This window comes from Lepisma saccharinum, chromosome 30 (genome assembly GCF_977018435.1).
Source record: "Lepisma saccharinum chromosome 30, izLepSacc3.1, whole genome shotgun sequence".
In the NCBI taxonomy this organism is placed as follows: Eukaryota; Metazoa; Arthropoda; class Insecta; order Zygentoma; family Lepismatidae; genus Lepisma; species Lepisma saccharinum.
The window spans coordinates 674,128-688,243 of record NC_139258.1 but is presented as its reverse complement, the minus strand read 5'-3'; the positions used below and the strand labels follow the sequence as shown (position 1 = coordinate 688,243).

General features: G+C 38.2%; 1 protein-coding gene across 2 annotated transcripts in view; it reads right to left on the bottom strand.

The window, feature by feature from the left end:
• The window catches only part of LOC145981861 (endoplasmic reticulum metallopeptidase 1-like), a 99,862-nt gene that overhangs the window by 37,200 nt on the left and 48,546 nt on the right, over nucleotides 1-14,116 (bottom strand). For both annotated transcript variants that reach the window (XM_083115311.1, XM_083115312.1), the window contains exons 7-9: nucleotides 13,723-13,952; nucleotides 7,738-7,909; nucleotides 1,419-1,603 (exon numbers count right to left, since the gene is read on the bottom strand). In XM_083115311.1, coding sequence (XP_082971437.1) covers nucleotides 1,419-1,603; nucleotides 7,738-7,909; nucleotides 13,723-13,952 — 587 coding nt within the window. The remainder of the gene's footprint in view (nucleotides 1-1,418; nucleotides 1,604-7,737; nucleotides 7,910-13,722; nucleotides 13,953-14,116) is intronic.

Genomic DNA, 14,116 nt, shown 5'->3' with positions numbered 1-14,116 from the left:
AAATGTAAAATCAAGGTTCTACTATATAAAAAAAAAATAAAACTGAATTTAAAAATTCAGGATCCAAATGAAAATTTTCAGGTGCCATAGCAACTGGGCACCCTTTATTTTTCAGCCCCTGGTTAATGGTATAAGTAAAGTTTATTATCAGTACTTTTTCAGGAACTGCTAAAGAGATAGTTTTGGAAGTTAACAAAGAGAAAACTAAATATACTGCTGGACAATGAAAACCGGACACTTTAATATTTGACATCTGAATTGCAATAACAGCTCGCAGGTATATTACAGAATGTTCGGCTGATCATGTAGTACCATATGCACCATTCATAGGCTCGGACTTTGTTTATGCATTCGTACTTAATTCAGTTTCTGCAACATTTAGTTAGCCCTTGTACCAGAGCTTTTATCGACCCATTGCGTTATCACAAAAAATGCAAGTGTCCGGTTTTTTTTGTCCAGCAGTATATATGCTTACAGACCGAAACCAAGTGTTAGGTAATAATCAAAATCTAATTATTGATAACAAATCGTTTGAACCAGTTTCCAAATTCAAATACTTAGGAGTAATATGAACAAATGAAAATTATATTAAAGAGGAAATAAAAAGTAGGCTTAATTCAGGAAATGCATGTTACTTCTCTCTTCATAAACTTTTGTCTTCTCGTTTAATATCTAAGAAACTAAAAGTTAAAATATACAAAACAGTAATTTTGCCTGTAGTATTGTATGGATGTGAAACTTGGTCCCTTACATTGAAAGAGGAACACAAATTGAGAGTATTTGAAAATAAGATCCTTAGGAAAATATTTGGACCTAAAAGGGATGAGGAGACAGGTGAGTGGAGAAGGTTACATAATTTAGAACTACATAATTTGTATTCATGTCCAGATATTATTAGAAGAATTAAATCAAGAAGACTTAGGTGGGCAGGCCATGTGGCACGAATGGGAGAGGAAAGAGGAGTTTACAGGATGCTTGTTGGGAAACCTGATGGTAAGAGACCTGTAGGAAGGCCAAGACGAAGATGGAGGGACAACGTTGAGATGGACCTAAGGGAAATCGGTAGGGATGGAAAAGAGTATATAGAACTTGCTCAAGATAGGGAAAGATGAAAGGCCTGTGTTGGAGCAGCCATGAACCTTCAGGTTTAAGAAGGCTAGAGAGTTAGTTACTTAATTTATCAGGAATGGTCAAGCTTTATACTACACTGATACCAATAAAAAAATTAACCCTTTTACATATAATCTGCACTGGTACTAAAATGGACCACATATTAAATGTTGTATATGTGCAGTTACTGATGGATATAAAGGTTTTCCAACTGCTTCTTATGAAAAACACCTCCATTTTCAGCTGCTCACCAGAAAAGAATGTTTACATAAAAATTATCACAAGATGCAAACTAAAGTAAATCTTACCAGGAAGCTTGTAGAGGCAATACAGAACAAAGCAGACATTCCTCCAATGAACAGGTCTGGATTCATCTGAGGCCCTATTCTTCCTGTTAATGGTATAAATAAGGTGAAGCACAGCATAGTGAGGTACAGGACAATAAATACTGGAATCAAAGAGCTCGTCACGAACACTGCTAGCCATTTGTGTGCTGAAAAGACAAATGAAAATAAAGAAATGGTAAACAAATTATGAATTAATATATAAATTTCAGACATGAGTTTGTTCATATTATACTTATTTCTTGTCATTTTTCTACTTCTTTAGGTTAATCACTTCAATGAAGATGCAGGGTGGTGGAAGAAACTGATGCAAGGACATCACAAAGAAACACCCCTATGTTTGAGATACACTCATGCTCATAAATTAAGGATAATGCTGAACCTTGTACAAAGAAATATTTGATGTGCACGTTGCAGCTTGAAATGATGTCTGGGTACTGTACCAATGAACCTGTGTTGACCTTGATCCAGTGTGTGGTGGCGCTGTAAGCAGACAAATGACTCACAGGAGCGAAACTGCTGACCAGAGTACAGTGCCTATAGGAAGTGTGCAGTTGTGTTCGGTTGTGCGAATGGTGAGTGTGTGTGTGAAATGGCTCAAAGAACACATATTGATGATGTAATGAGGGGAAGGATACTTGGGAGGCTAGAGGCGGGCCAAAGACAGCAGGTCGTGTCACAGGTGCTCCATGTGCCACAAAGTGTCATCTCACGATTATGGCAACGATTCCAACAGACTGGAAACGTATCTCGGCGCTACAGCAGTGGACGTCCACAGTGTACAACACCACGAGAAGACAGGTATCTCACCATAAGTGCCTGGAGACACAGACGGAGTACTGCCGGGGGCCTTGCTCGAGACCTTGCAGCTGCCACTGGAACAGTTGTTTCCAGACACACTGTGTACAGACGACTCAACAGGCACGGTTTATTCGCCCAGAGGCCTGCAATTTGCATTCCACTGTCACATGGCCACAGAGTAGCCCGTAACAACTGGTGTAGAGAACACAGGACATGGACAATGGAAGAATGGTCTCGGGTACTATTCACTGACGAGTGCAGGCATAGTGTCAACAATGATTCTCTTCGTGTAACCATCTGGCGTGAACCAGGAACCAGATAGCGACCCGGTACCATCGTCGAAAGGGACCAGTATGGAGGTGGTGGTGTCATGGTGTGGGTGGCATTATCCTGGGTTCACGTACACCCTTGCATATCTTCGACAGAGGTACTGTAACAGGTCAGGTGTACCGGGATGTTATTCTGCAAGACTACGTCCGTCTTTTCAGAGGTGCAGTCGATCCTACGTTCCTCCTGATGGATGACAATGCCAGGCCACACCGAGCTGCTACTGGGGAGGAGTACCTTCAAACAGAAGACATCATACGAATGGAGTGGCCTGCCTATTCCCCTGACCTCAACCCAATCGAACATGCTTGGGATGCTCTAGGCCGACGTGTTGCCGCACGTCTTCCACCTCCTGGTACTCTTCAAGAGCTCCGACAGGCACTGGTGCAAGAATGGGAGGCCATACCCCAACAGCTGCTCGACAACCCCCTCCAGAGTATGCCAAGCCATTGTACTGCATGTGTCAATGTGCATAAGCATCATATTCCATACTGAAACCTGTGCACATGCTCAAAGAACTGTGGAACATTTTACAATCTCCCTTGCTTTGTATCATATGTGCGCTCTTTGGTTTTTCTCACGTTTTCTGCAATAAACATGGTTAAGCAGGGTATGTGGATGTCTTTCTTGTGTGTTCAACATGTGTCTGTGCTACCACAACTAGTTTGTTTCAGTGCTGTATCGTGGGGCACCAAAACCTCTATTATCCTTAATTTATGAGCATGAGTGTATTTTACGACATGAAATCAAGAATATTGAACACACTTTGTTGCGCCTTTTCATGAGATAAGTACATTTATCCTATTTTTATCCCCTCTTTGATGCTTCCTTTCCTTTCATGTTTTGTTAAAAGATTGGACATAAAAATAAATGAGTTTCACTTGAGCAGCTACATAAAACTTTATGGCCTCATACTGTTGAGCAGAACATGAGTTATAACATGGTATAATATAATCATAGCAGCCACATTAGTTCTCAAGATAATGTAGCAAAACCCGCGAGAGAAAACACAATCTTCAACACTACTTATTCGGTTTATATCAGGTGTGCCGGTTAATAATTCTTAATTTCGTTGCTTGATGGCGCTGGAAGCAAGGGTTCGTGCACAGTCTCAACTGTTACGTCAGTGTGTTGCCAGGACAGTACCGGTCAAAATGCCGTGGATGTGCGACCGAGTGCGATGATCATGATATTGGGTTTGTGTGGGAAACATGTTGACCTTCAAACCAAATAAGGAGCATGTGCGGTCCGTGCAATCCTGCACGCGGACCGCATATACGAGGTGTGCCGGTTAATAATTCTTAATTGATCCGAAAGAAAACAAGTGTATCTGGGGAGAAAGGTAACAAATGCTTTATTCAAAGTTATCTGGTAAAAAATTGCACTTCTGTTGTGCCCCACACACCCTATTCTCCGGACTTAGCCACTGCAGACTTCTTTTCTCTTTTCCAAACTGAAAACCACTTTGAAAGGACAGCGTTTCCATACCATCGAGGAAATTAAGGAAAATGCGAGGAGAGTACTGCGTGCCATTGAAGAAAGTGTGTTCCAAAATTGGAAGAAACAATGGTAACGGTGTATTGATGCTTGGAGGGAGTACTTTGAAGGGGATAGTGGTTGAAAGTGTGTATCATGAGCAATAAAGAAAGAACAGCAAAAGTTCAGTCTTTTTTTGAACACACCTCATATAACACTAAATTACTACAGGGATGCAAATTTCGTTATTGATGAAAACACGAAATATGAAATAACATGCTGTAATGTTCATTTTTCATGTTTCTGAAAGGTGTGAGGCGCATTTTTCTACCCTGTTTTGTCACAAAATAATGCGAAATGAACTGCAAAATGCGAAATTTACTCTTAAACATGAAATTTACCGTTTATATACAGACGCGACACTTTCTGAAGTCTGAAGTATCTTGTGAGTTATGCAATTCACGGAAAATTGATTCATTCTGTTGTAAATATTTGAGAAGCAAAAATGGACCCCTTTACACAGGAATAAACTTAATACTATTAGAAGGGATAAGTTTATTTTGTGTAATAAGTTAAGTTTTTAAATCAAATTTAGAATTATATTCACAATTTTAAAACCAAAATGTCATTTTATATAGCACTTTTGATGTGATTATTCACCGCTATAACACCGTAATTTTATTTTATTTACTGCTTTTGAACCCGAAATTGACTCTGTTCTTGTACCGAAATTTTGCTTTTTTATTTAACAAAAATATGTGCCTCTACAAATTTCGTATAACTGCATTATGTACAAATAAGGTTTAATTAACAATTTTCTAAATTATATTTTGTCGGGACACAGTAATAAAACAGAATTACACAGAAATGAGTTACGTATAAGGCAGTCCAACTGTAATAGTACAAATTGAAGCTTTCCTGATAATGTGATACAAACAAGTCTTCTTGATATATCTACCAGGTTAAATTGGCATGCTACTTCTCCAAGAAAGAATGAAGTCTGTCAATGAAATACAGTAGTCCACAGTGGACCAATCACAGGTCACAGTTTAATTTCTGATTGATTTATTTATTTGGTGTTTTAAGTCTACATTATGCACAGTAAGGCTAATCGTGACTGGGCGTACAGTTTAAAGTGGGATCCGAACCACTATGTGCCTCCTGCAGGTATCAAACCTGGAACCCCTTGATTACAAGTTGACGACGCTACCACTGCGCCATCGAGTTTAGGCTCTGTTCCTTCAACTAAGGCACTTATATTTTCACTTGGTCTCACTTACATTCCATGATGACAGCAATGCATTCACTTGAAACATTGGAAATAAACGTTGAATATACCTGGCTGATATCACAAGAACACTTACCACATTTACTCATGTATAATGCACCCTTCTTTCCAAAATTTTTGCCCCCCAAAAACTGTGGTGCGTATTATTCACGGAATAATTCAGACAGCCAACATGGTCGTTCCATGATTTTGGGACACTTGCATTGATTTTTCATGTTTACGGAACCCTATCATGTTATATATCGTTGTAAAGCTTGAATCCTGCAGTTTCTGAATATGGAAACAGTATTCCATACAAGATAACGACACTAATTTGAAATGCGGTTGAAATAAGTTGATGAAAAAATCAAGAAACGTTCTGATTTTTATGGCACTTTGGATGAAAGAAAACACATCGAAAAAGATAATAAAAATTAAAATGTATTACTGGCCAAATAATATGACATACTTGGAGTGTGTAAATTCCTTACTGGAAGAAATCTTGTGGAGCTAACTGCTATTTGGAAGGTCCTGAATGTGCCTCATATAATGTTACATTATCTAACATTCTTTTAACAAGACTAACCCCATATGCTAATGAAATTTTAGGTGATTATCAATGTGGATTTAAACATAACAGATCAACTACAGATCAAATTTTTCACATCAGACACACACTTGAAAAAAAGTGGGAATATAATCAAAATGTCCATCAGCTATTCATTGATTTAAAAAAAGCATATGATTCGGTCAAAAGAGATAAATTATATAATATATTAGTCGAGTTTGGAATACCTAAGAAGCTTGTTAGTATGATAAAAGTATGCACCAGTGAAACAGAAAATAAAATTTGGGCGGCTATTAATAATATGTCTGACAAATTTACAATTCATGATGGGTTAAATCAAGGGGATGAATGTATTATCTCCATTGCTCTTTAATTTTGCCTTAGAATATGCTGTTAGGAAGGTAAACGAAACTAAAGAAGGACTAAAATTAAATGGTGTGACTCAGTTGTTAGCATATGCAGATGATGTAGACTTACTGGGGGATGATATAAATACAATTAAGAATAATGCTAAAATATTTTTCAAAACTGCTAAAGAGATAGGTTTGGAAGTTAACAAAGAGAAAACTAAATATATGCTTACAGGCCGAAACCAAGTGTTAGGTAATAATCAAAATCTAATTATTGATAACAACTCGTTTGAACCAGTTTCCAAATTCAAATACTTAGGAGTAATATTAACAATGAAAATTATATTAAAGAGGAAATAAAAAGTAGGCTTAATTCAGGAAATGCATAAACTTTTGCCTTCTCGTTTAATATCTAAGAAACTAAAAGTTAAAATATACAAAACAGTAATTTTGCCTGTAGTGTTATATGGGTGTGAAACTTGGTCCCTTACATTGAAAGAGGAACATAAATTGAGAGTATTTGAAAAGAAGATGCTTAGGAAAATCTTTGGACCTAAAAGGGATGAGGAGACAGGTGAGTGGAGAAGGTTACATAATTTAGAACTACATAATTTGTATTCATGTCCAGATATTATTAGAATGATTAAATCAAGAAGACTTAGGTGGGCAGGCCATGTGGCACGAATGGGAGAGGAAAGAGGAGTTTACAGGATTCTTGTTGGGAAACCTGATGGTAAGAGACCTGTAGGAAGGCCAAGACGAAGATGGAGGGACAACGTTGAGATGGACCTAAGGGAAATCGGTAGGGATGGAAAAGAGTATATAGAACTTGCTCAAGATAGGGAAAGATGAAAGGCCTGTGTTGGAGCAGCCATGAACCTTCGGGTTTAAGAAGGCTAGGGAGTTAGTTAGTTAGTCACAGAAAGAGAAAGTATATATTTTGGAAAAGAAGGAATGAGCAATTGAATAGGTATGATGTCATTTACTCATGATCAGTATAGCAACAGATTTACAACCTACAACTAAGAAAGCCATTCCTTGAAACTGGATTGTTCTGCGCATTATATATGAGATATATATTTTTTTGTCACTTTTACCCATCAAAAACCAGGGTGCGCATTATACACGCACGCGCACTATACATGCGTAAATACGTATTTGAAAATAAGACAAGTTCCTAAAAGGTCATTATAAGAAACTTTATGTCTTATGGAAAATTAAAATATTCCATACTTTGAAACTGAACCATGAAATATGTCTACTTTGTATTGATATTTATGTGGAAATTTTGCAACGTTTGTCCATGCAATAATGGTGTCATGTTAATGCTTTCACTTTGTAAGAAAGGGGCCCTAAGTTTGATTCCTGGTAGAGGCACCTTAAACTGTAGATTGAGTCCCATCATTCCACTTGAGCATTAAGTCAAACTATGACTTTTGCACCCAATACTGACAACAATGTTCAAGGGAAGAGAGAAGTTGGAAAAATTCTTACCTGAAAGGGGCGACTTCAAGAACATCATCCCGATGTTACTGATTGTTGGGAATAACACCAGCAGTGTAAGTACAAAGGCTGACCTTATCCCAAGTATTGTAGCTAGCAGCAACAATGCTGTCCACACCAAATGTATAGCATTTGCTAAGAAGACAGCATGCACTGTTGCAACCTGCAAAAAAACAGAAAACACTTCTAAACAAGCATCACAATGAGGCCCACACAAAATGTTTTAAGTTTAAGGGAAAGAGTGATAGTTTCGCAGCAGTTGTGCATTTATTTCAATGCTAGCTGATTGACCGGCATTACCCGAGCATTTATTTATCCCAATCTTCTATTAAAGTTGTCCGTGGGGGAAACATGGTGATCTTAAATCCACTCTGCAGTACTTAATAGATTGCCCCTGTGACTTGTTAATTCTGAACGAGAAAGCAAGTATCTCTCTCTCTCTCTCTCAAATGTCATCATGAATACCACCAATTAGCTTAGCGACTCTGAAAACTATGGATTCGACACTAAAGTATGTCATTTTTGACATTTTATTTTTCACCCCCTCTCACCTGCCATGCCGATAGGCGATGAACTTGGAGTTGAACGGCATTGGGAGTGTCACTATTCATCTTATTGACCCAGAAAACTATGGATTCCACACTAATATCGGTCGTTTACGATTATTTTACACGTCACCCCTTCCTACCCCCACCCCTACGGTTGCCAGGGGTGTCTTACCCCCACAGTATTTCTTTCCAGATTGCAAGTGATATGTGTACCAAGTTTGGTTGAAATTGTTCCAGGCGTTCGAGAGTTATGCTGGAACAAACACACGCACATCCATTTTCATATACACTGCTGGACAAAATAAACTGGACACTTGCATTTTTTGTGATTACGCAATGGGTCGATAAAAGCTCTGATTCAAAGGCTAACTAAATATTGCAGAAACTGAATTAAGTACGAATGCATAAACAAAGTCCAAACCTATGAATGGTGCATATGGTACTACATGATCTGCCGAACATTCTGTAATATACCTGCGAGCTGTTATTGCAATTCAGATGTGAAATATTAAGGTGTCGGGTTTTCTTTGTCCAGCAGTATATAAAAAAAAGTGAAAGAGGAGAGAGGAAACACTCACCAGACGCAGAAAAACTTCAAATTTTCGTGACAAATTGTCACATCATCGGGAGTAGTAAAAAGGTTCATGAAACGAGCGACATCAACAGTGTGATAGCATGGCCTGCAGTGTTGCCAGGACCAGAAAGAAAAAGTAGATAGTTTCACACATGAAAAAATCATGTTGTTCCCTCGCCAGGCTGTCAAAACTGTGAGTGGTGAAAGGTGTAAAGGTAAAGTGTTCCCCTGTGCTTAGCACCATGCCATGAAGGCGTATAGGGGTTAACGCCCCACACTTTCTTGATCCGGTTGTGAGTGGGGGTGATGTGATCAGCAACATGCCCCTGACCGCCTTTACCCCCAGGTTTCCCCAGGTACCCATGTTATTCGACTCTGGGTGTGTGCCGCTTCCAACCTTAGAAAAGAAAAGTTCCCGGATTTGAACCGGCCGGGGATCAAACCCGGGACCTTTAGCATGGTAGTCAGATGCGTTACTGACTGAGCCAGTAAAGGTGAAAGGTGTAGGGGTAGTTAAAGGGTATTGCTGAAGGTGAGGGGTGGTTGTAGGGGGACATCACTGGGTGGCCTTGTTCAGGCCAGGGGGTGTGGTTGCACTCATGGTTGATATATAAGCCCTCTCCCATCTTTTGTGTACTGAGGTGTTGGCGGATTGGGGCAAGGAGTGGCACGATTGCTAAATTTGATTTTAAATGAAAAACTGAAACAATTTCGGGTTCAAAAGCGGTAAATAAAATAAAATATCGGTGTTATAGCGGTGAAAAATTGGATCAAAAGTGGTATATAAAAAGACATTTTTGTTTTAAAATTGTGAATATAATCCTAAATTTGATTTAAAAACTACACTTATTCCACAGAATTTACATTTCACCTCTAATAGCACATTTATGTAGTTATCAGAGTATTAAGTTTATTTCTGTGTAAAGGAGTCAATTTTTGTTTCTCCAATATTAACAGCAGAATTAATCAATTTTCCGGGAATTGCATAACTCTCAGGATAATTCAGACCTCGGAAGGAGCCGCGTCGGTGAATAAACCCTAAATTTCGTGTTTGAGTTAATTTCGCTTTTTGCAGTTCATTTCGCATTATTTCGTGACAAAACATGGTCACAAAATGCATCTCACACCTTTCAAAAACATGAACAATTAACACTACAATGTGTTTTTTCAAATTTCGTTTTTTCGTCAAAAACGAAATATGCATGCCCCTATTTATCACCACTTGTAAGTTTAGACCCACCCGTTACTTACATGTGATTGTTATTTGGGAAAAACTTTTTTTTCAACGAACCACTTATTTGTTAGCTATCAGAAAATGCTGAAATAAGTTCCATACAATTATGTGGAAAATTGTCATTTTTAAAAAAAACAATAGAAATTTGATTATCTCGAAAACTACTAATTTTCGGATGGGGTACCATATGGTCAAATTTATTGCAAATTGTCTCTACTTTAACCCCTTTCAGGGAATACATCTAATTACCAGTCACCCTGTATAAAGGAGAGTTTTTGAGCCAAACAGCTACATACGTAAGCAAGTCTCTTCATAAATTTCTGAGGAATGTTGATCAGCCTATCACCATGGACGTCCGCAGGATTCTTTCCAGGGAGGGGCAAGGAAGGTATTTTTTTCCATGGGGGAGCAAACAAGGCAAATTTTCCCCAAAAATAGTGTTGTTCCCTAAAAAACATTCCTTAAGTTTGAATTTATGGTGTTCATGCAATAATTAACAGATATTATTGTGGCTAAAATGAAATTATATGTGTGAAATTCATAATTTTTGGTTGGTTTTTATTTTCCAGGGGGGGATGAGATGCCCATGCCTATCACCCATCATGACATCATCTCTCAAAAGACACTCTTGCCTTGAGATAATTTCCTCATAACTATTTGATTTGAATTGAATTATTTTACTTTACTTTTCTGCCACTTTTGGCCAATCGCAAAGACGAGGATGAGTGATGTTATGATGAAATTGATGAAAGGACACTCACAAAGAATACCCATGCCCAGGCAGCTCTGTAATATCCACTTTTACAATTCTAAAAAAAATTCTGCATACGCTAGTGTCTGTATGTACTGCAAAACTCTTCCATTGTGCTAATTGTATGATGAATGAATATAAACTTATAGTTCATATGTCCTGGTGTTGTGATGTAAATGTCTGAATATGCAGTTTATTTCAACAAAGGTAAAACAGATTGTGTCACCTTAATATAAACATTCATTAAATAAGTTAATGAACCATTCATGTTTCTCGGGAAACAATTACAACTTTTTATTGTATTGGTATAACAGGGTGTCTATCAAAATAACATCCAAAATTCTTTTTTAATATTTACCATATTTACACGTGTAAAGTGTGCGTGCATGTATAATGCGCACTCTGGTTTTGAATGGGTACAAGTGACAAAAAATTATATCTCGTATATAATGCGCAGTACAGTTTCAAGAAATGGCTTTCTTAGTTGTAGGTTGTAAAGCTGTTGCTATGCTGATCAAGAGTGAATGACGTCAGACCTATTCAATTGCTCATTCCTTCTTTTCAAAATATATACTTCTTTCTTTCCGTTACGAGGCACATTCTGGACCTTCCAAATAGCAGTTAGCAGCACAAGATTTCTTCCAGTAAGGAATTTACACACTCCAAGTATGTCATATTATTTGGCCAGTAATACATTTTAATTTTTATTATCTTTTTCCTTATGTTTTCTTTCATCCAAAGTACCATAAAAATCAGAACGTTTCTTCAGGTTTTGATGAACTTATTTCAACCGCATTTCACATTAGTGTCGTTATCTTGTATGGAATAATGTTTCCATATTCAGAAAGTGCAGGATTCAGGCTTTACAACGATATATAACATGATAGGGTTCGTAAACATGAAAAATCAATGCAAGTGTCCCAAAATCATGGAACAACCCTGTACGGTTTCATGTTGGCTGTCTGAATTATTTCGTGCATAATACGCACCACAGTTTTTGGGGGCAAAAATTATGGAAAAAAGTGCGCAGTAAAAAACCTTTACCACAAGGCCAGGTAAGATGAAAACTGAAGCTGTGCTTTAACAAGAGATTTAGACTTGCTGTAATTATTAATGCATGTAAAAATTAATGCTTTAGACTTCATCCTAGATGGGAAATAGCCACATTACTTTATTTAGTATTTTTTACAAAACTTCAAGCACACAAGAATGTAATCTTTTAGAAACAAAGAGCACAAATCTTAACCTCAACTCAATACAATATTAGGTTTCCAAATGTTTAATTTTATTAAATCCCAGTACAGATATATAACAATGAAAGTTCACTACACTGCACTGTAAAAGCAACAATTCTTGAACAAAAGCTTAATTTCTTGACTTATCTGCTGATTTCTTGACTGTTAGACACCTTGTATAATATTGAAATCAGTATAAATTTTATTTTGGTCTAGTGTATTTTTTTGCATGTATTTGGTCTAGGAATTAATTTGTGCGCCTGGACAAGAGATGGCGTAACGAGCGTATCGTCCCACAGTTCCGTGTATCCATCCACACATGCGTTGAAAACTCCTGTCAGCGCACATCGTTCGTAGTATAGGGCAGTTGATTGACGCGTCAACAATAGCATTTTGTAGTCAACTGAACATGGCGCAGTTCATGCCAGATAAAGTGATTTTGCGGGGTGTTCTGCTTCATTACTTTTACATGCAGAAAAGTGCTACCGAAAGTCATCGTATTTTGGTGGAAGTGTATGGTGAACATGCGCTAGCTGAGCGAACGTGTCAGAAGTGGTTTGCACGGTTTAGAAGTGGTGATTTCGGCCTGGAAGACCAAGAGCGACCTGGACAGCCAAAAAAATTTGAAGACGAAGAATTGAGAGCATTGCTCGATCAGGATTCGTTTCAAACGCAGGAAGAACTTGCAAAAGCATTAGGCGTTGATCAAACAACAGTTTCCAAACGCCTCAAAGCCATGGGAATGATTCAAAAGATGTCACATTGGGTTCCACATGAATTGAAAGACAGAGACGTTGAAAGACGAAAAACCATTTGCGAATTGCTGCTTCAAAGACAGAAAAGAAAGGGGTTTTTGCATCGCATTGTTACTGGCGATGAGAAGTGGATCCATTACGAGAACCCGAAACGAAAAAAGGCCTGGGTGAAGCCAGGTGAACCAGGTCCATCACAACCGAAACGAGATATTCACTGTGCAAAGGTTATGCTGTGCATATGGTGGGATATGAAAGGTGTGGTGTACTATGAGCTGCTGCAACCGGGTGAAACTATTAATGGAGAACGTTATCGACGACAATTAATGCGTTTGAAGCAAGCTCTGGCCAGGAAACGACCAGAATGGGAGAACAGACATGATAAACTTATTTTTCAACATGATAACGCTCGCCCACATGTCGCAAAACCGGTCAAAACCTATTTAGAAAATGTCGGATGGGAAGTTTTACCCCACCCGCCGTATTCACCAGATGTTGCTCCTTCGGACTACTACTTGTTCGATTGCATGAATAAATATTTGATTGGACAGCGGTTCACTTCTTCAGAAGATATCAAAAAATGGGTCTCTGACTGGATCGCTTGAAAGGATGAGGGCTTCTTTCGCCACGGAATCCGTAACTTGCCTGGCAGATGGGCGAAAGTGGTGGCTCGCGATGGACAATATTTTTCTTAAGGTATTTATGTATTTTGTGTTTCAACTACAGCTGCAATGTGTGCGTAACAACCGCACGAATTAATTCCTAGACCAAATACATTTGCAATATTTGCTGAACTTTGGGAGTGGAGAGTGAAATACACACCCAAGACTTTTTATAATATTTTGAGCTGAAGCATACTGTAATAAAAAAAAATGCACTTACTTCTTTAAATTTTTCCTGATACAAGATGGCAAACATCACAAAACACAGAAACACCGGGCAATAGTAGAGGCCGAATATGAGGTAACAACTTGTGTACCAGCTCATTGATCTCCCAAACAAATCCAGTATGGCTCCCACCAACACAGCAGTCAGAATGCCAACCAGCCAGCTCAGTCCTGTTATTCCCACCAGGACCATCAACTTTTTATTGTAGTTCACCTTACCTACAACTAAAATTGAATGGAAATAATCATTAAGTTAAAACAGCAATAAGTTGTGCATAGAATATATATCTAAAAGTGAGCATATCTACAGGGTGAGTCAAAAGTCAGGTTACATAGGAAGTTTCTGAGTGAAGGAAGATGGTGACAAAAGACCAAAGGGTGGTGGTGGT